This window comes from Thermobia domestica, chromosome 15, assembly GCF_964235325.1.
Source record: "Thermobia domestica chromosome 15, izTheDome1.hap1.1, whole genome shotgun sequence".
Taxonomy (NCBI): Eukaryota; Metazoa; Arthropoda; class Insecta; order Zygentoma; family Lepismatidae; genus Thermobia; species Thermobia domestica.
Window position 1 is genome coordinate 30,497,948 of NC_137468.1, and position 22,037 is coordinate 30,519,984.

The window sequence follows — 22,037 nt, forward strand, 5'->3', positions numbered from 1 at the left end:
AAAAACATGCACTAAACAATGCGAAAAAGCTACCTTGAAATTCGATACTGGTGGGAGAGTGGATCATTTTTCTTCCCACATTGAATGCCCATTTTGACCCACTACCATTGATTCACAAAACGTGGAAATAGGCTTACAAAACGGTAGAAAACACGCACAAGATGATGTGAAGGAAACGACCTCGAAATCGTTCCTGACGGAACAGCATTAACTTGTTCCGCCATATTTGTAGGATAACATTGACCCATTTCCGGTGACGCAGAAAACGAGGAAATAGGCGCACAAAACGACACAAAAAATTTCCATGTAATTAAGCTAAATTTCCATTTAAGTTTGTAAGCTTAATTATATGGAAAATTTTATACATTTTTCCTTTACGTTGGTCTACTTTACGTTGATTTGGGACTTTTAAATTTTATTCAGTTTTCCACTGAAAAGTATCTATAATTCAACAAGGAAATAATTATTAATTATAATTATTATCTATATAATTGAATTCATTGTAATTTGTTCCATAACAAACACTTTACCATTTCGTACTAGCTGTTATGTCCGTTCTTCGCATGGATCAGATAAAATATCAATATAAACGAACTGAACAACGGGAGAACAATTAAGAAACATTTCTAAAATTGGATATATTTTGCGTGAATATATATCCAACAACGTACATGTGTTTTCATTGGGAAGGCCGATGGGGGCTGAATTTGAACATATACACTATCGGGAGTGTCACTATACGTCTGAGCAACCCCAATAAATATGGATTCGACACAAATTCTACTACTTTTACATGTCCCGGTGAACCACCCCTCAGACCCCCTTGGTTCGTATTGTGAAAAAATCTCTGGCCCCCACCAACCCCCAATACTGCGAAAACTATGAATGTGACACTAACATCTGCCATTTTCTACTACTTTTTACATATGCTGGTAAAAGTCCCTATAATCCTCTGGTTCCAATTTTGAAAAAAAAAAAACAATGCCTCTGGCCCACAGCCGATGGGAGCGGCATTTAGGAGTCAACGCCTGTGGAAGTATCACCATTTATCTCAGCGACAGCGAAAACTATGAATTTGACACTAATATCGGTCACTTTCCATTATTTTTACATGTCTCGCAATTCCCCACTCCCGGTGACTCTCGGCCCGCATACAATGGTGGCTAAATTTGAAAATCATCGCTAATGAAAGTATCACCATTGATCTCAGCCACCACGAAAACTACGGATTTGACATCGGTCATTGTGGATTATTTTTACATGTCTCGTGATCCCCTTTATAATGTCCTCCTTTCTTAGGTGATGGGGGCTAAATATGAAAGTAAACGCGGTCTTGAGTTTCACCATTGAGCTCAGCTATCCCGAAAACTATGGATTTGACATTAATATCGGTCATTTTCGATAATTTTTACATGTCTCGGAATTCCCCCCTCTGGTGACCCAAGGCCCGCATACAACGGTGGATGAATTTGAAAGTCATTGCTAATGGTAGTGTCGCCAATGATATCAGCAACCGCGAAAACTATGGATTTGACACTAATATCGGTCATTTTGGATTACTTTTACGTTTCGGTATCCTACCCCCGTTGACCCACGGCCCGCAGCCGAATACGGTGAATTTGGAAGTTAATGCGATCGGAGTTTCACCATTGATCTCAGCGACCGCGAAAACTATGAAATCGACACTGATATCGTTCTACTTTTACATGTCCCGGTAAACGCCCCCCTGAGACCCCCTGGTTCGAATTTTGTTGAAAACGCTTTGCCTTGGTGTGGGACTTGGACCAAGGTATCTTTGACCAAAATTTGGTAACTCTCGGTCGACTTTTCTGGTCTCCAGGCCGCTCCCGGTAAACGTCCCCTGGAGACCCCCTAAAAAGGAATTTAAAAAAATTCTTCGTCTTGGTCTGGGGCCTAGACCAAGCTACCCGTGACCAAATTTTGAAAAGTTTCGGTCCACTCGTCTCGTCCACAGGCCGCACAAAGATAGACAGACAGACACACGAACAAACTCTATTTTATTTATATTAGAAAGGTCAGATCCGCCGTTATTGTATTAGTGCGGTGCTTGAGCGATTGATCGTAGAAATTCAAACTCCGATAGTGATAATTTCATAGGCTTGTTTTATTACAAGTTTAAACTCTTTAGTCAGTAGAGAAGAGGGCGTGAATCACGGGTCAGAGTTGATGACAATGGGTTTTGGTGGGTCTGTGGGTCACAGTGGGTAAGAGTGGTTTATGGTAGGTGGTGGGTCAGAGTGGGTCACGGTGGGTCGTGGGTCACGACGGGTGGTGAGTCAATTGGTCGTGGCTAAAGTTGTCATTGCCCCACGCCCTCTCTGAACTACAATGTTGAAAATTAATCAGTGAAAATCAATTGCAATTGATCAATCAATTGAAAGTAATTGCTGTGGAAATCAATTGCAATTGAATCAATTGCCAATTAATTTCAATTGCAATTGAATTACAGAATTCAATTGCAATTACTTTCCACTGCAATTACTTTCAATCAATTGATCAATTGCAATTGATTCTCCTTTTTCAATTGCCAACTGCAATTAACAATTAACCATTACTTATTTCAATTGTTAATTGCAATTAACAATTAAATTTACAGATTAATTGTTAATTGTTAATTCAATTGAAATTTGCCCAACACTGCTTTACATAAGTGTCCTACCTTGTAAATTCAAGAGGTATCCTTACTCTATGATGTTAATATTAAAAAAAAAAAAAAAAAAAGAATGGCATGGAATTTGTTACTAACACAACAAGTACAAATGCCAGCCTCAAACACCATTCATGAAAATCTATGAAAAAACATTTCTATTTCCAAAACCAGTCTCTTCAAGTGGACAAATATAACACATTACAAATAGTACATCGAGTCTTTCGCCCGACTCCTTCACCTTCAAGAAGTGTTGGTAAGCCAAGCTTCTTAAATACGAAATTAGAATGGTTAGTTTAATGTCCCACGCTATACCCTTCATTCTAAGGGAGACGGGCGACTAATGCAAATGAATAATGGTAAAATTAAGTCCTTGTGTTCGCTCACCGAGAATTAAACCCGTGACCCTGTGCATTACTGGTGCACACACTAACCACTAGACTAGCGATGAGGAGGGTTAGAAAATAAGTAACAGTTGTTTAAATTTGTATTAGTTAAAATTGGACTAACCACTAATTATGTTTCTATATGGGAGTGCCAAACATGATGTGTACTGTACGTTTAAACAGGCAACCAAATCGGCACTTATCAATTAAATTTAAAATACTTTAACTTCAGTGGTGAAAACGAATATATATAGCAGGCATATAGAAGCTAATACGTCATTTTACTAAATTACAGATCATCCGTTACAACGAATGTTATGAGGTCTTTTGAGATTGACACGTCTTACAATGTATGCTTTTCCAAGAATTGTAGAATTTTCGTTACCTTTCCACCCCTCTCGAGCCTCTATAGTTTGCTTTTGACAAAAAGAATGTTTTCCGCATTAATAAGTAACTATTCCAAGAAACAAAGTTTGTTATTCTGACGACTGCAAAAATGTTTATAACATGTTTTAAGTCAGATATAAATGCCTAGCTTTTGTTTCGTTACATAAAATTCGTTGTTATCTTTTCTATCTATATGACCACTCGAAAAAAAATACTAGAGAGGGGAAAAAATGAAAATGTTCTTCAGGGAGGGAATTAAATTTTTGTCACACGGAATATCCCTTTTACCATCCCCATTAATTCGTACACTGGACCACCTGATGTTTCATGACCTAATTACGTCACTCTGTGCCAACCAGGTTGCTACTCTTTTGAAATTCGCAGGAAAGTGCTATTTCAACCATTTCCCAAAACAATAACTTTCAAGCAAACATCCTTCAGGAATTCATTCTGGTGATGGACATTTTTGCTAACCATCACTCCCTTCCACCCTCACCCTCAGCCACCCTCAATCGACTTCCTCATCCTCATCCAACTTCATCCTCACTTGAATCCCTCACCCTCAGCCACCCTCAGTTGATTCCCTCATACTCGCCTTCAGCCACTCTCACCCTCAATCGACTCCTTTACCTTCGCCCTCAATTCACACCTTCACCCTTACCCTCAGCCACCCTCACCCTCAATCGACTCTTTCACACTCACCCTGACACCCTCACCCTCATCTACCGAAATGAGGGTGAGTGAGGGTGAGGACGGCCCTCTTGAGGGCACAAATGAATGAGGGTGCCCATCTCTGCACCGTGCTGTAGTTCTTAACGGTATCGGCTTTGGTGTGAGCACTACCAGATTCGACTCCTAGGGACACACTCGGTCGACAAGGTGTAACAGGTTTTTCAGACCAGCTATCCAGAGTGAAGTTTTTCCTGGGTTTCCTCATTCACATCTAGCAAATGCCGTGATGGTACGTAACAAGACAGCCCCGGGCCACTTCCTTTCTTTTCCATTTCTTTCTTCTTCTCCAATTCTCCGGGCAGTATGATCGCCAAGGGACGTCATCCCTCATATGTATGAAGGGTTAACATGGCCATAGATACCGAAAGCCGAGAAATCTAACCCTAATCCTAAATCCTAAACCCATTCAGGAAGGTAAGGCCGTTAGTTGTAGAAAAAATGAAGATTTCAGAGAGTTAGTTTTAGCTAAGATCCTCATGAGCCAAAAAAGGAGGATACGCAGAATAAAATAAAGATCCAGAAAAAGTACGATTTACATACAGTCAGCTTATCATTGCCTCAGGAATGGGGGAAGGAAAATGAAAAATGGCCTTCAAGTTTGGTCCTTATTTTGTCCCGGCCTGAAGTAATATATAAATTGACCATGATTCACTTAGATGATTTCTACATAAGATTTTCAAAGTAGTTAATAGAACAATGTGGCTGGAATATGTTTTAATGTAGGCAAGTAAGAAATAGACAGTTTTTAAGGAGTTTAGTTTACCAGAACTGCTTTATATATTTACGATGTCGATGTGTTCGTTTCTCCAGGAGACAAAAATCTCCAAAACTACTTGATGAATTGCCACAAAAATTTTGTCGGAATGTAGAGTGAAAAGTTAGGTTTATTTTTGGCTGTGATACTCAAACCGGAAGTGGTAGAAATCAACCATTCCTGTTTTTTACATTGATCACTATAGAGCAAAAACGATAATAGAACGAAGCTGTTCTCTGCAATGGGTTAAGTATCCGAAAGAACACAATTTATCTCCATCCTTAAATCTTTAGTAAAACCGGAAGTGATATAAATCCACTACAACTTCCGGGATGAATATAGGTCTTCAGAACAAAAAAGAGCGAGAAGTTATTTTTTGAGTCGATTTAGTATTCTAAGAATATGTATCATATTCTCTCTTAATCCCGTGTTCAAACCGGTAGCGGCAGAAATCAGCCATTTCCGCTTTTAACGTTGATCGCTATAAAAGAAAAATCTAATAGATAGAGACAAGTGATTTTCTATAATCACTTAAGCATCCCGACAATATATACGATCTCCATTCTAATCTCTCTACTAAAGCCAAAAGTTCCAAGAAAATTAGCCACCTCCGGCTATAACGTTGACCACTACACAGTATAAATCGAAACAAATAGTGAGATGCAGTATTCTACCTAGGACAATGATCAAACGTTCCAAATATATATTCCATCCAGAGATAACTTGACCCATGACCCACCGTGACCCACCATCCACCAAAACCCATCGTCATCAGCTCTGACCCATGATCCACGCCCTCCTCTCTAATGACTAAAGAAATTAGATTTGTAAGAAAACAAAGAATCTGAAATCATCACTAATCAGAGTTTGGGAGCTCCGTAGCTAAGCGGTTAGTGTACGCGCCTTTGGCGTAGGAGACCTGGGTTCGATTCCCGGTGACAGCTCATGTGGTTCCGATTTCACAGTAATCAGTAGGTCCCGTTTCATATAGCTTCGCTGCTGAAAGGGACGTTAAACTCAAAATCAACTTAACTAATCAGAGTTTGAATTTCTACGGTCAATCGCTCAAGTACGCTCTATTACAATAGCGGCGGATCTGACCTTTACGATAGAAAATAGCAAAGTGTTTGTCAAGGGCCATATTACAATAAATTTCAATTTAATTATTTTATATAATTATTTCCTTGTTGAATTATAGATACTTTTCAGTAGAAAATAGGATGAAATTTGAAAGTCTCAAATCAAGGTAAGTAGGCCAACGTAAAGAAAAAAAAAAGTAAAATTTGACTGTCTCGAAAGCCAAGTAGTAACTCCTATTACTATTATTACAATTACAAATATCAAGATCCAAAAGTGCCCGAATTTCTTTTTTCACTTAGAGATACTAATCTCAGGTAAGTAAATAGAAACAAATGAAAAAGAAAGAAAAATGGAGGCCTTCAAAGTAAATCGTAGACAAATTCACCAGTGTTCAGAAGGTGCTGTCTACAATGCACTGAGCAGAGTGGGTCAGTGAGTCACGGTTGGCTGAAGTGAATCACGCCCTGTTGACCCACTGACCCACTCAGAAATCTTGACTCACTTTACTCACGACTCACTCCATCTCTGATAGACAGACTCTTAAATAAACTAATACCTGTTCCCAAGTCTTTTCTTATAGACCAGAAATTTAGATGCGCAGTTTATAAAGGCCATCATTATTCATTATTATTATTGGCCACTATAATACAAAAACGGTAGCATTTTGCAGATAACCTAGCCTACTTTCTAAATTTTTCTAAATTAACTAAGATTTAAAGAAAATGTAATCTTAGAAAAGAGACTTAATGTATTACTTTACGTTGCTATCTTCTAATTTTCCACCATTTCCTAAATAAATTTACAAAATTCTAAGTAAACAGTATGCGTCTATAGTACTATATCATCGTCTTGACAGAACGCAAAACTTGCAAATTCAGTCTTTGATTAGTTGAATATTTTAGAAAGCGTTGACATGTGGCGGAGGCGAGGAAGTGGTGGGGAACAATAAATAATGAACAATCAGGAATTCCATTTATTCTCCCTTATACATCTTCGTCCAGTGTTACTTTCATTCACAATATAGAAGAGAAAGGAATTTTATTTGTCAACATGTAAATGTGTATTTTTTGTCTTTATGCTAACGTTTCCTACAAGGGATATAGAATGCAACATTTCCTTATGGAGCACACACAATTTTAAGAACGGCTTTGTATTCAAGCACACGGTACATTTTAAGTTACGTAACATTAACTGATTTGAATTTAACGTCCCTTTGCAGCACAGAGATTATTCAAGACGTCACGTGAACGTTAAAGTGTGATCCGAATCATATGAGAACATCAAAGATATGAGTCAGTGGGTTATGGGTCAACAGGACGTGACCCACTGCAACCCACAACCCACCGTGACCACCTCTGAGCCACCAATCCACTACGTTCAGTGCATCGTAGACAATATCTTCTGAACACTTGTGAATTTGTATACTATTTACTTTCGAGACCTTCAATTTTCTTCCTTTTTCATTTATTTCTATTTACTAAGGTATACCTGAGATGAGAATATTTAAGTGGAAAAAGAAATTAAGTTTTTTTAAATCTTGATATTTGTAATTGTAATGATGGCAATACGATTTCCTTCTTGGCTTTCGAGACAGTCAAATTTTACGTTTTCCCCTTTCGCTTAATGTTGGTCTACTTTACATAGATTTGAGACTTTCAAATTTCATCCTATTTTCCACTGAGAAGTATCTGTAATTCAACAATAATTATATATCACAATTAAATTCAAATTTATCGTAATATGGCTCATGACAAACACTTTACCATTTCATATCATAAAGGTCAGAGCCACTGGTATTATAACAAAGCGTTGCTTGAGCAATTAACCATAGAAATTCAAACTTCGATTAGTGATAATTTCACAGCCTTATTTTAAGTGTAAACTCTTCAGTCAGTGGAGAGGAGTGCGTGGATCATGGGTCAGAGTTGATGACAATGGGTTTTGGTGGGTGATGGGTCATAGTGGTAACGGTGGGTGGTGGCCAGTGTGTCACGCTGAGTCTTGGATACAGTGGGTTATGGGTCACGATGAGTGGTGGCTCACTGGGTCTTAGTTCGTTTTCATTGATCCACGCAAACTTTGGAGAACATCAACTGGGAATCGAAGCCAGGTCTCCCGTGTCAAAGGGGTTACGATAACCGTATATGCCTGAGAGAGCTTGTAATGTTAGTATATGTAGTGGTCGTATAGTTTCTCGTCTCGTTATGTAAATTTTTGTTCTCAAATTTTGCCCTGACTGACTTTTTTCTTAATTTCACCTAGAAGTTAGCAGAATCCTTTCACGTAACGAGAAGTCCACAAAGGGAGTGATACAAACATTTAAACCATATTTAATATTAGAGTATATACAGTACGTTAATAAATGTTCTTCATAAAGCGGCCGCTATAGCCAAGAATGTTATAAAATAGAGGATCTGCCCATACATATCTTCATCATATAAACTTAATGAAACCAAAAGACAACCGAGCATCGTCCGAGCCTGCACGTCTAATTGGTGACTCTCATTTCCGCCATGATTGTTGACTCGATACATTGCGATCTTAGTGGCGCGGAGTGGGCAGATCCTCTATTTTATAACATCCTTGGCTATGGCTGAATGGTAAAGCGTTGACCTTTGATGCGTGGGATCCCTGATTCGATTTCAGTTCGCGCCAAGTGGACTTTGTGGTGGACAAACACCGTGTTCGTAGGTTTTCTCGGGTTTCTCCTGCTTCCTCTCCCTTTCTTCATTTCTCCATTTCATTTATTTTTCATCATCACCGTGTCCTTTAGCCTACACGGCATAACCGTGGAACGTAAAACTGAAATATTTAAGTTTTTGCTCGTCATAATGTTCGTACAATCAGTATATCAATTTATAGTTTTTATACTACGACATATGTAACACTAAAACAGTGCTTGAGACTTGGGTTAACAGGTGTTGCGTCGAATTTCTCGTTTAGTCTCGAAAATGGGACAAGAAATGCCATGTATCTCGTCTCGTCTCGTATTTAAAAATGTACTTCTCAGAAATCTCTCGTCTCGTGAACAACACTATATCTATGGCTTAAAATTTAGAAGAAAATCTATAAGAATTTTCTCACACAAAATTTATAAGAATGAGTTATGATTTCTCTCTGAGTCTTTAAGAGACTCTCTGACTCTTTAAGAATGAGACTCTTTAAGGTTTGAGTTATGATTTCACAGAACAGAAAGATATCAGAACGTTAAAAAATAAAAAATAAAATCTATAACTTAAGCAGAGTAGTTTCAAACAAAAGCTATAAACATCTGGTAAGAGTTTCTTGTGATTGTCAGAAACCCTGATTACAGTACTTCCGTTATATATTATATATAAAGAAGCTATACATATTTAGGTCATTTGTTACGTATTATTGTTGTCTCTGTGGTGCACGACTTGCTCCAGCCACGAGCATTTTTCATCCTAATTTCTAGATAGTTACGTGCAAGCATGAAATTGGATCGAATTGTATGGAGGCGGGTAGGAGAGAACTCTTATATGATTATCCCCCAAATCGATGACACAAATATCAAATGCTTTCTCTTTCTAAACAATACATCGTAGAATTTTGCATTATCAGCAAATACAAGTGGTCCTATTATATTCTTGCCTTACACAAGATTCTCATGTTCTTTTAGCAATTTGAAAAAGGCGCAAAAATGAATAACTAAAAAAAAAAAAAAATGATTGAATACGAACAACAGCATTGACAAGCATTCATATACTAATCGGTGAAGTAGTGAGAATGTTACCATCGACAACGTTGAAAGTAAATTCATCTGTAAGGCCGGTCGCACATTCACAGCAGGGAAGCCTATTCAAGCCAAGAAGCAATACACGCAGGAAAATGTAAACAATGGATAGAATCAAGCCTCTTGCCGCACATTCAAGTGAAAGCATACGTGGTGTAGAGAAGGTCTCTCTCCGGTGTATTGCACTTTTCTGTGTCTCTGTCCGAACAGATTAGAGAGGGCCACGAGAGGAAACAGTAGATGACACTGTTTAAGCTACAGAATGTATCTTATCGTTTGAAGTAAAAGAGCTGACGAATAGGGTTATGTCAATGACAAAAGCTCAGGACAGAAAGGGTTATTCTGAAATGACAAATAAATGATAATTATTTATCAATCTCTCTTTGTATATAATGAAACACAGAAACAAGTAAGTAAACAAAGGAAGTGTTTCTTTTCATTATCGTATTGTAAACAAACTAAAGTACAGACACTTAAATCCTAACATGTTTTAAAACTTACGCTCATGGCTATATGATTAACATACGATAAACATAGGCTTGACTCGTGGTGGGAGTTTATGTACTTTGGATTCAAGGTCTTATATAGGGATGTCCTCGGTGCTACAAGATACTATGTTGAACCCGAAATCAATGCGGTCAGGTTCGCTGAATGTTCATACGTCACACATTTTCTGAATCTTTGTTGTATTCCATGTATCATGTTCCTTATTTCATGATTCTAGGCCAATTAGAGCCTAAAATATGGACATCTGAAATTAATTACAAAAAAATAAAAAATAAAAATAAAAAAAATCGGCCTAATACCAATGGCTTCACCTTGCAGAATAGGATTGGATTTGAGCTTACCGTCTCTTTCAGCAGTGAGGTCATTTGAGACGTGGGTGGAATCCGAACTATATGAGATGCCGCTGGGAATCGTTCACGGATGTTCCGCTCCAAAGGTGCGTACGCTATTCATATAAACATGAGGGAGCTCCCTTGCAGAATGGGCTTGGTAATCAAAATATGACAAAAAAAATGTTCATAATTAAAAATTAAACTCTATTCAGGTACGAAGGGTTGCTGAAAAGTTCATAGCCCAACCTAGAAGATGTGCACATGGAATAATGAAATTTTACATATTCAACACAATTCCTCCGAAGTTTAATACACTTCCTTGCACGATGCTGCAATTTCTACAAACCACTTTTTAAAAAATCGGAAAACTGTTCCGTGGTACATATCACCTTCTTATCAGATCCAAATTAGCGTCCTTTCAAGTATTTACGAGGCATAAGGGATATGTATTCAGCCAGATCTGGGGAATAAGGAAGATGATCAAGATACTGAAATCCTAGATTATGCAATGTCAGACGTGTTTGCAGCGCTCGATGAACACAAGCTTGCTCCTGAACAGATTTCCTTTTTTCAATTTTCCGCGGAGTTGCACTTTCAATTTGTCTAAGTTTTGTGAGTAATGCACACTAATACTTTGCATGAACTTTGTTGAACTTTGGGGGGCAGTTTATGACTACATCCTTATCCCAGAAGAATACTGCAAATACTTTCTCAGCTGACTTCTGTCTCTTGAATTTGTTGGAGCAAAGGGAATCTGAGTGCCGCCATTCTATTAACTATTGTTTCGTTGCAGGATCGTAATGGTAAAATTATGTTTCGTTCATGGTTACTATTCGTGACAAAAACTGGTCGACATTCCGGTCAAAACGGGAACTGACTTTCCTTGATGCTCTCACTGTTTCACACTTTTGATCTGCTCACAAATTTTTGGGAACCCATTTTACCGAAAGCTGTCGCATGCCAAAGTCATTATGAATTATACTACTGACGCGTTTCCGAGGAATGACCACAACCTCTACCAACACATTTTGCTGAGATTCTGCGATTTTGAAGACTAATGTCAAATCCAGTTCTTTGCACGAGAAGAAAAAGGTTAATGAAAAACAATTCAAAGATCTGAAAGCTATGGAACCTATACCACAGAAAGAACGGTTGTGTTAACTCAGGACACTACGGTTCACTGTTTGTAATTTTTGAACAAATTTTGACCCGCCCAATCCCTCCCTCGATAAAACAGCTTTGTACGCGATTAGATTTGGTACAAAATTTGGTGGCTCTAGGTGATTCACTTATTTCCAAATATCTGATCACAGACACACACATACATTCTTATATGTTGGTATAGATTGTGTTATGGGTTAAGAATTAGGTATTATATTTTTGGGCATTAAGGATCTATAACTTTGAAATCCTGTCACGTATAAGGGATCACGTTCCTCGGCGATCACACTACCCGAGGAAGTAAGAAAGGAAGAAAGCGGCCTGGGACCTGTATGTTAGGTAGCATCCTGGTATTTGCCTCGTGTGAATAAGGAAAATCCAGGAAAAACCTCCGTAAGGATGGTTGGCCTGAAAATGTTTTACACATTTCCGATCGAGTGTCCCACCGGAAATCGAATTTGGGACAGCTCGCGCCAAAGAGATTGTGTTATTGAGATTAGAATTACGGAAGAACTCAGTATTGACACAGATATATATACACGCACAACTACGCCAACAACTGAAAATTTAAAGAGGAAGTTTTGTTTTTTAAAAAATAAATGAAATTAGATCTTTCAAGTCTCCTGGTTATCCCATTATGGTAAAGGGGACGGATAATTAAAGAAAGTGAATTGTTATGAAGGAATTGGTGGAATGAGAATACAAGAGAAACTGTGAAAATTTTGAGAAAAGTCATGCACATCATACTGCTTAATAGAAAATCACATGATCTAGAATCGAACCAGGACCCATGAAACCATATACGAATGCTCTAACACTTAGTCAGAAAAAGAAAAGAAGAAACACACACACAGAGAAAAGGAGTGCATGCAAGATTATCAAGTTATACGTTATTACTATTCTAGGAGAACAGGAATTTACTGCAGTACGCATATATAGGGCGAACGAAGTGAGAGGCGAGAAGGACAAAAGATTAATTTTTGCTGGTAGAACTCTCTTGTAATTGGCAGTTCTTGGATCAATCACCACAAAAAGAGAATGCATATATGCATGAAAATATCCTACAGATGAGCGAGATATAAACCAGACTATGTTAAGATACAGAAAATCACATGAAGACTCTACCTGAGGCCCACAACTTCTCAGATCACATCCTGGCGATGCCCAAAGCGGGCATTCAGTTAAAAAATCTATCAAGAAGAAAAGCAGGTTAGAGAAATAAAATTTTGAAACAGAATAAATTAACACTTGCGCAACATTCATTCACTACAACTATCTCCTAATCAATTTGTTGGTTGGTTAATTGATTTGGAATTTAGCCTACTGTTTAGCACTGAGGCTATATGAGACGTGGACCTACACCTTAACGTAGGATCCTACCTTCATGAAGTGATACCGAAGTTGCCATAGCCAGTTTTGTAGGTTGCTATCTGTGTGTTACGCACAAAATTTTCGAAGGTCTACTAAACTAAGGTTATACAACATTTAAGAGACGAGTAATACTAGACTACTCAGATAAAGAATTTCATTAATGATAATGGTGTTCTAATAAATTTACACAAATGTTCATCGAATACATATTGATTCATTAAACTGCAATAGAGAAACATTTAATAACACTGCATGTCAATAATGCAAACTCTACCAACTGTTTATTTAGAACATTTCAACAAACAAAACCAGGTCAAGGACTAATCAATTTCAGGTCACATATGGAAGATGATATATTTCAACCCGGGGATGACAAGCCAAAATTTTCGTGTACAACAAAGATCTGAAGCAGAAATTACATAGTAGTATGAAAGACAAACAAAGAAAAAATCAGTGATGATCAGAGATTGCTGGGTAGAGAGCAAAGTTCAAATGTAGCGGACAAGAAGAAAAAAAATCTTCCCGGTCAATTAATAATTCAATCAATTTCCCTTAGTAACACGAGTGAAGTGTTGTTAGCAACGGATCGATCCCATATTTCGTCATTGCTCGTCTTGTCGAACAAGGCCGATCACAAACCACACAACCTTTACACAAAGCGCGGTTCCCGACAAATGAGATACAAATCGGGAAACACATCAGTCACCAAAACAGGTTTCAGTTCCTGAGTTGTGTGGTATTGACACGAAATGATATCTCCAGGACATAGTGTCAGAACCTCGGATTCTCTTATTAGCATCACTGGAAGCATCACGCTGGACATGTGATTCATTTTTCATCTTAGCAGTGAACTGTTGCTCCTTGGTGATAGTGAACTCATCATGTCATGTAGAGAAGTGAACCTCAATGTCAAAGAACTTTCCGCATCTAGTTCGTGAGTGTTGACTCGCGGCGTTTTCAGGATGAGCGCCAAGGCGCCACCCTGGAAGATGCAACGAAACTAACAGTACAACAACTAAGGACATGCCGAAACGGAAAAGAACCTCCCCTAACCAGAAAAACATGCAGCCTAACGGTCTATACATCCATTCCAGTCCACCACGAGGTAAGTATTCGACAAGTTTTTATGTACAAAATATATTCAAAACAACTGAAGAAGTTTGAACATTAAGGTTTTACCCGTTTCTTACAACTTGTTTCTATATTTGCCCCGGTTGTTTTGAAAGCCACCAGGGCTCAAAGCCTATATACTGCCCCAACATCTCTGCAGAAAGTTGATGAAGGAGCTGAGATAGTTAATTTCCACATTTAAAAAAAGCAAAAAAATTATATGTATAATCAACGTTTTTTTTTTTTCCTTTACAATTTACATTTTGTGTAGCATCGCAATTTGTAAATTTTGTATCGCATTTTCTGTACTATAATGAGTAATTATAGATTCATAAAACAAGTTTAATATATACGAAAGTACTTTACAATTAGGCTCAGAAAAACAACGCATTGGTTGTTCTTCCTTCAGGCACACACAAAGAGAGAGAGAATCCCTTTGATTGGTCGGAATGTTTTTTGAGTTAGGGTTGTGGCGGCTCGCGAGGAGAAATCTTGCAAACACTGTATGTTGATTTTTACAAGGGGCGTAAATGGGCATCCTGTATATCAGTTGGCATATCAAGTACTTCAAATGAAAAACGAAAAGAAAAAAAGAAAAACGGGTGTATTTTTGTATATTTTTGGCGCTGAAGAATGCCGTTACTGTTGAAGTGATCTACTGTACGCACTTCGTGTTTTACTGTGCACTAATTGACAATAGCGCAACACTGTACGCACTTCGTGTTTTACTGTGCACTAATTGACAATAGCGCAAAATATGACCCAAATTAGTTTTTTTCCATTCACTGACCGATCTCAACTAAATTTGGTACTCTCTCTTCATTTAAATTGACATAAATCTCAGTCAAAATCAATTATGACTCCTGGCCTTGATCGATCTCAATCAATGAGCTGATTTTGAGTTTAACGTCCCTTTCAGCAGCGTTAGGCTATATCAGACGGGACCTACTGATTAACATGCAATCCGAACCACATTAGCTCCAGCCGGGAATCGAACCCGGGTCTCCAATGCCAAAGGCGCGTAGGCTAGCCGCTTAGCCACGAAGGAGCTCCGATGTCAAATTTGGTACCTTTCCCATATTTGCCATCGATACCGGCCAGCCAGTTTTTGGGCACTGGCCTTAACGACTCAAAGTAAAAACTGATGCCTTTCCTACATTTCCAACCATCACCTTCACGCCACTTTTGTCCAAATGAATTTTTGGCCACCGGTAACGACTAATTTTACTCAATGCGTTTATTTAAATACTTTTAGAAACATACAACGATCGAATAACATAGAAACATCTCCCGATGGTTTAGCTGAGACTCGAACCTAATTTCGGGGGCAACGGTGGCTCAGTGGTAGAGCACTTACTTCTGGTGCGTGCGATCCCTGGTTCGATCCCCGGCAAAGTAAGCTTGTGGTGGACAACATCGTGTCCGTGAGTTTTCTTAGAGTATTCTCGTTTCCTCCCACATCTCATTTTACCAATTCTTCCACCATCATTCACTTGTCTTAATTATCGTCTTCTTTGGCCGAACGGGCATAATCGTAGGACGTTAAACTGAAAGATTTCATTTTATTTTAATTTCGAACCTAATTTTAAGCTCCTCTGTGGCAATGAGATTAGTGTACGCGCCTTTGGAGTGGGAGACCCTGGTTCGATTCCCGGTGGGAGCTCATGCACTTCGGCTACGTTACGCTTTAAGACCACGTCTCTTATGGCCTCGCTGCTGAACAGAACGGGACGCTGAACTCCAATCCAACTTAATCGAACCCAATCTCCAGCCTATCGCCTATTGAAACATATTTTATAAATATCAAAATTATATTAATTGCGTGTAAAGACATTGATAAATGTAACGGAAGAAAAAAAAGTCATTATGAAATGATACGGTCTAGTTCAAGAATGTATATCTTCACATTACGCATAAACTAAAGGGTTACCGTAACGGCAAAGTAGGAAGCCGACAAAAAGAGGATAATAGTCATACTTTAAAGTAGTATTACGTCGTTTTGGATAATCGTAAAATAAACACACTGCTGAACAAGACTGCACTTATTTAATATAAAAACACATTTACACGTGACGTTTCGATCTTGGCTAGAAGATCGAAACGTCACGTGTAAATGTGTTTTTATATTAAATAAGTGCAGTCTTGTTCAGCAGTGTGTTTATTTTTCTGATTTTATTCGCAAGACGTTGACTATGATTGTGTGTCAGTTGGATAATCGTATTTAAATGAAAATTGGTCACATTTGAAAGAAAAACTCAAATATTTTTTTGTGTATGTCAACAATGTCAATAATGGACGGAATCAAACACCGAAAAAGTAAATTCACTCATGTTTACTTTATGATTAGTCGATATGGGTTCATTGTTGGATATTTAGCAGGCTGTTGCTGTTTCTGCTGGAGGTCACTTAGGAAGCTTTTATGTTTCTGTACTGTTATGCCGTAATGTGGTAACGTAAATTTATTTCCTTTCGTTGTGTTGTGTTGTTATTAAAGAATAAGTTTCAAGGGGTTATGGTCAGTGATGAAAATTTTCCGATTCATAAAAACATACTCCACTTATTCCTACATCGTTGTTTAGCCGTGATGTGAGGTGGAAAATTTTCTATATATATATATATATATATATATATATTTTGGAAAATTTTCCGTTCTTAAATATCAGTGATCAAGTAACAATTTCTTAGTATTCATAAAATTGATTAAATTCATGTATAGAAATGTTAAAAAGTGAAAGATCGTTTAAAGAATCTGAAAATTTTCATTGTGCACACAATTTTCAATACTATGTAGGAACAAGAGAAACAATTTTTCATGAATCGAAATATTTTCTATCTAACACGGAAAAATTGAAGAACTTTTTATGATTCGGAAAGATTTCATCATTTTGAAGCAAAAAGTAAAACAACTTTTTGAATCGGAAAGTTTTATTGCTCTGTAGAAACAAGTGAAAGGAATTTTCATGAATCGGAAAATTTTCATCACGATGTAGAAACAAATGAAAAAACTTTTCATAACCCGGACAATTTTGGATATTATGTATAGTGATGTTCGGTGGAAAAATTTTTCTGTTCATAAACCTTGTGACCAATGTCATCTACAACTGTGAAAAATTCAGGTTTCATATGTTTCTCTGTTCGTGAATTATAAAGCTGAAAAAAATACACAGTGAATGCGTAAAAGAGATTCGTCTCGTTATGTAAAATAAATAAAATAAAATAAAATCCCGAGATATGCTCAGTTTGTTCTTTGCAATCTTCACAGTTTTCCTGATACAAAGAAGCACAGTATTTATTACGTGTGTCAAATACTGCTTACTGAAAGTTATTAAGAGCAATCTTAAACAACCTATTTCTCACAATCACATGAATTAACTGCTTAAAACATTGATAGAGATCATGCGTGATCACTACGCGTCCACTCCCAAATAATGAATTTAATTAACACGTTTAGAGCACGCTACAATATAGAATTCCTTCTCTTGAATGTCGAGCATTAATATTCATAAAAAGAAGTCTATAATTTAATAAAGTTCAGTAACCCCGGATGTAACTAAAGAATGATTTAAAGAGAGATTAACTGCTAATCTCATGCAGGAAGATGAGATGCATACTAATCGACAGCTGTTTCAATGAGCTAAACAAAATGATAACGGTTAGTGTAAACCCTCGTGAGTAGTTTTAAAGAAAATCGAGAAAACAAATTTCTTTAAAACTTTAAAATCGATGCTGGGTGAAACTGATGCTGAAATATACATACCCTCATTAAGCTCTTCATTTTAACACTAGTAAAACAACACTGCATAGAATGGTTTAAATGAGATACAAGGTGTGATAAAAAAAAAAAAAAATACGATGAATAATTTTACTAGAAAAAAAAGTAATAAGCTTACATGGAATTTGATTTTATTTCCTTCAAAGTTCTGTCCTTGGCTAGGAATCCCAACAGTAGGTTTTAATTTTTCGGAAGAGCCAGAAGTCATATGATTCTATATCCGAAGAGCATGGTGGATGTGGACAGACAGGAATAATTTTTCCTCGGCCAAAAACTCGCGAATCAAAAGTGAGGTGTGGGAAACGAATTTTATACTCTTCTCATTTACAAAGTATCGGTTAAAATACTTTGCACGGACCCGTACGAGATGCTAAGTTCTTCGGTAAGCTCTCGAATAGTTATTCGCCTGTTTGAACGAACAATTTTTGCCACTTTTTTTGCACGTTTTCTTCTGTTTTTGAGGTTTGTGCACGTCACGAACATTGCTTGTCTTCTAACAACTCAATTTCCGCTTTTAAATCGCTCATGCCACTTGTAAACAGTCTTCACAGTTACTACATTATCGCCATACACCAATTTCAACATTCCATCAGTATCTTTGGCACTTTTTTGCAACTTAAAACAGAACTTAATGTTCACTTATTATTCGAAATCCATGACGTGTGACATACACGATAAACACAATTTCACTCTAGCGGCTCTGGACATTGACAAGTTAGAAAGAGTTCAACTTGACGCTGCCTGTCTCAACGGATCAGGCTATCGAACAAATTACATGAAATGGTTGTAGCGTCAGCAGTTGCTGCTAAAAAAAAAAAAAAAAAAACATTTATCGTATTTTTTGATCACACCTTGTATAGTTTAAACTTATCATTAACTCGTAAATTTGAATTTCTTTTTATCTAAAATATTGTTAAATTATATTTTTTTTATTCAACTGAAACGTTAAAAAATAAGACACACAACAGTCGATGGATCTAATTGAACTGCACAAAATAACATGGTTGAGGATAAATTCTCATGTGTTGTTTCGGAGAAACTCAAAAACCGAAGTTTTATGGCACTGAAAAATAACGCCGTTTGTTGCCTATGATACTAACTGATAATATTTATGTTCTGGGGGGAAATTGTTGTTTATTTATGCGTTGTATAAGCAACAACAAAATACACTCTCAAGTAGCTACTGCTTGGCTTTTCCTAATATTGACTTACATATTCTTTACGTGCATACTACCTGCAAAATCAAGAATTTAAAACACCACACAACGAACTTTTTCTTTTATAGAATCTGATTTATTTGAAATGACAGAAGATAAATTATTTAGTAATGAAAATGAAATTAAATAAATGTTAGCAGTCGGTGTCAAATACAGAAGTAGGAGGGGGGACAATAGAACAGGTGATTAGTTTTCGATACTTGGATAGTGTTATTAGTGAATACATCAAGTGCAAACACGAAATAAAAACGATAGGAATTACAAAAGGAACAGACTTTAGGAGGAAGAAAAGTCTGTTTTGTGGGACTTTGAATAAGGTGTTGAGAAAAACTCACAAAATGCTTCGTGTGGGGTATTGTACCGTATGGGTCAGAAATATGGACATTACGCAAAAATGAAAAACGGTTGGAAGCTTTCGAAATGTGGATGTGGAGAATTGAGAGAATTAGCTGGGTTAAGCGGAAAACGAATGGGAGGGTGTTAGAAATGGTAGGGGAGAAAAGAACAATTTTAGATATTATTAAGAAGAGGAAGAGAAACTGATTAGGACATTGGCTACGAAGGAACTGTATCATGAAAAACGTGCTAGAGGGTATGATGCGAGGAAAGAGAGAAATGGGGCGAAGGAGGCTACAATTGATGGACGATATCAAAACAGAAACATCGTGCGTGAAGACGAAGAGGTTCTCAGTTGCGGCAAGTGGCCTGCTAATAATGGCAGAATACCTATTACGATGATGGTGACGTTTTACGATTATGCCCTATAAGATAAAGAAGACAAATGATTAATGAAAGTGAATGATTATATCTAAGGGGTTTTGAGTAGTAAGGGCGAATTCAATATCGGATCATTTATTTTTATCAATCCAGACTAATAACAGAAATTTAAATAATAACACTAGTTAACAAATTTAAACTTTTTGTTTGTTACATGAGAAAAATCACCTGATCTTAAAGGAACTTTTTGCGCTGAATTCGAATATGCACTCGGTTTCTCTCCATCACGTACAATTTTCCCGTAACAGAGGGATTTTCGGGAAATTCCCTCAAAAATTTCCCTCTTTCAGATATTTTATTCCCCTAGCTCCTGTCCCTTTACATATAGTAACATAGAAATTATACCTAAGTATACCTTGATTTATATTTAATAAACCCTAAAAGTTTCGTAAAAATCGCTTTGTTCTTTCTAGAGAAATAAATATATTTGTATGTATACTGTGTGCACTGTTTATTGCACCTGATAGTAATGCTTTCAGATCTCCTGAGTTGGGGTAAAAACGATTTGCTTTATTACTACAAACACAGACATAAAAATGAATATTTACAATAGTCAACAACACACTTGTATTGCTCTCTGTAAATACTTCCAACGTATATTTTTTTTAAACGTACAGTATATGTATATCTTAATACATATATATACAATTCTCCAAGTTTTTTTCGTTTTGTTAATGAAATGGTTATCAATATTTGTTATCAAATGTAACAGAATGCAAAAGAGAGAAAGAATGGAATACAGACTCATTGTTGACAACAATGAACTAATGCAGTCTGAATTTTCCACTACGGTATCGTTTCCCCCCTCCCCCCGCGCATTTCTTTCTTTCTTGTGTTCTTGACACCTGGTGAGGGAGTTTTGTACATTTTTATATTGACGTGTGGTTTAACACTACTTCACTTTCAAAGTTGTCTTTGCTGCTAAGAATGCTTTCATGTTTGATCTTAACGGCATTATACCCAACTAAGACCAGAAGTTTAGTTTGTGATCAGTACAATGGCGTCAAGAGGACGGCGTTCGTGTGTTAACTCACCAAATAGTTTTTGTTATGTGTGTGGCCAGTTTGTAGTTAAAGGACAGTGTAGATCCATTACGCCATCGGTGAAACTAGCATATTATATATATTTCGGATGTCGTGTGGGAGATCAGGACAAAACTTGGGCACCCAACATAATTTGTGCGTCGTGCTACGTCACTTTACTTGCATGGGCCAAAGGGAAACGGAGGTTCATGAAATTTGCTGTACCAATGGTGTGGAGAGAACCCACCAACCATCTGGATGATTATTTGTGTCTCACAGTAGTTAAGGGACATTCTAAAAAAAGCAAATACACAATAAGTTATCCTAACATTAAATCCGCAATTAGACCTATTCCGCACGGGGATGAACTTCCACTTCCCGAGCCCCCTACCAACTGGGAAGAGATATGGCCAAAAGACTCTGATGATGATCATGACCTTGATGAACCATCGACATCAACATGTACATCCAAGGATCCAACGTTCATCCCTGACTGTGTTCGCGAGCCACATTTCATCCGGCAATGTGAACTTAATGACCTAGTCCGTGATTTGCACCTGACAAAACAAGAGGCGGAACTTCTGAGATCAAGGCTCCAACACTGGAACTTATTGGATGCAGAAACGAACATATCAGTGTACAGGAAAAGGCATGTTCAATTTTCAAGCTATTTCTCAATGCAAGATAATGTGTGCGTATGTACGGATATAAATGGGTTGATGGCGGAGCTAGGAATTCCTTACGTTCCAGAAGAATGGAGGTTATTTATCGACGCGTCAAAGGTCAGCCTTAAAGCTGTTCTTTTACATAATGGAAATAAAAAACCTATATCACTTGCGCACTCAGTGAAGATTAAGGAATCCTATGACACCATGTCAACTTTGCTAAATCTTATAAATTACAAGGACCATTGTTGGCAAATATGTTGTGATCTCAAGGTAGTTGGTATTTTATTAGGACTGCAGTGCGGTTACACGAAGTACCAATGTTTTTTATGTTTATGGGAT

The 22,037-nt window shown here is 37.3% G+C and overlaps 2 protein-coding genes across 3 annotated transcripts in view; one reads left to right on the top strand and one right to left on the bottom strand.

The window, feature by feature from the left end:
- LOC145672160 (uncharacterized) overlaps positions 1-22,037 on the bottom strand; it is a 315,761-nt gene that overhangs the window by 119,230 nt on the left and 174,494 nt on the right. The gene's annotated exons all lie outside the window — the stretch shown is intronic.
- The window catches only part of LOC145672159 (uncharacterized), a 155,471-nt gene continuing 147,347 nt past the window's right edge, over positions 13,914-22,037 (top strand). Inside the window, exon 1 of the mRNA XM_081741499.1 lies at positions 13,914-14,237. Within this exon, the coding sequence (XP_081597625.1) occupies positions 14,156-14,237 (82 nt within the window). The 5' untranslated portion in view covers positions 13,914-14,155. The remainder of the gene's footprint in view (positions 14,238-22,037) is intronic.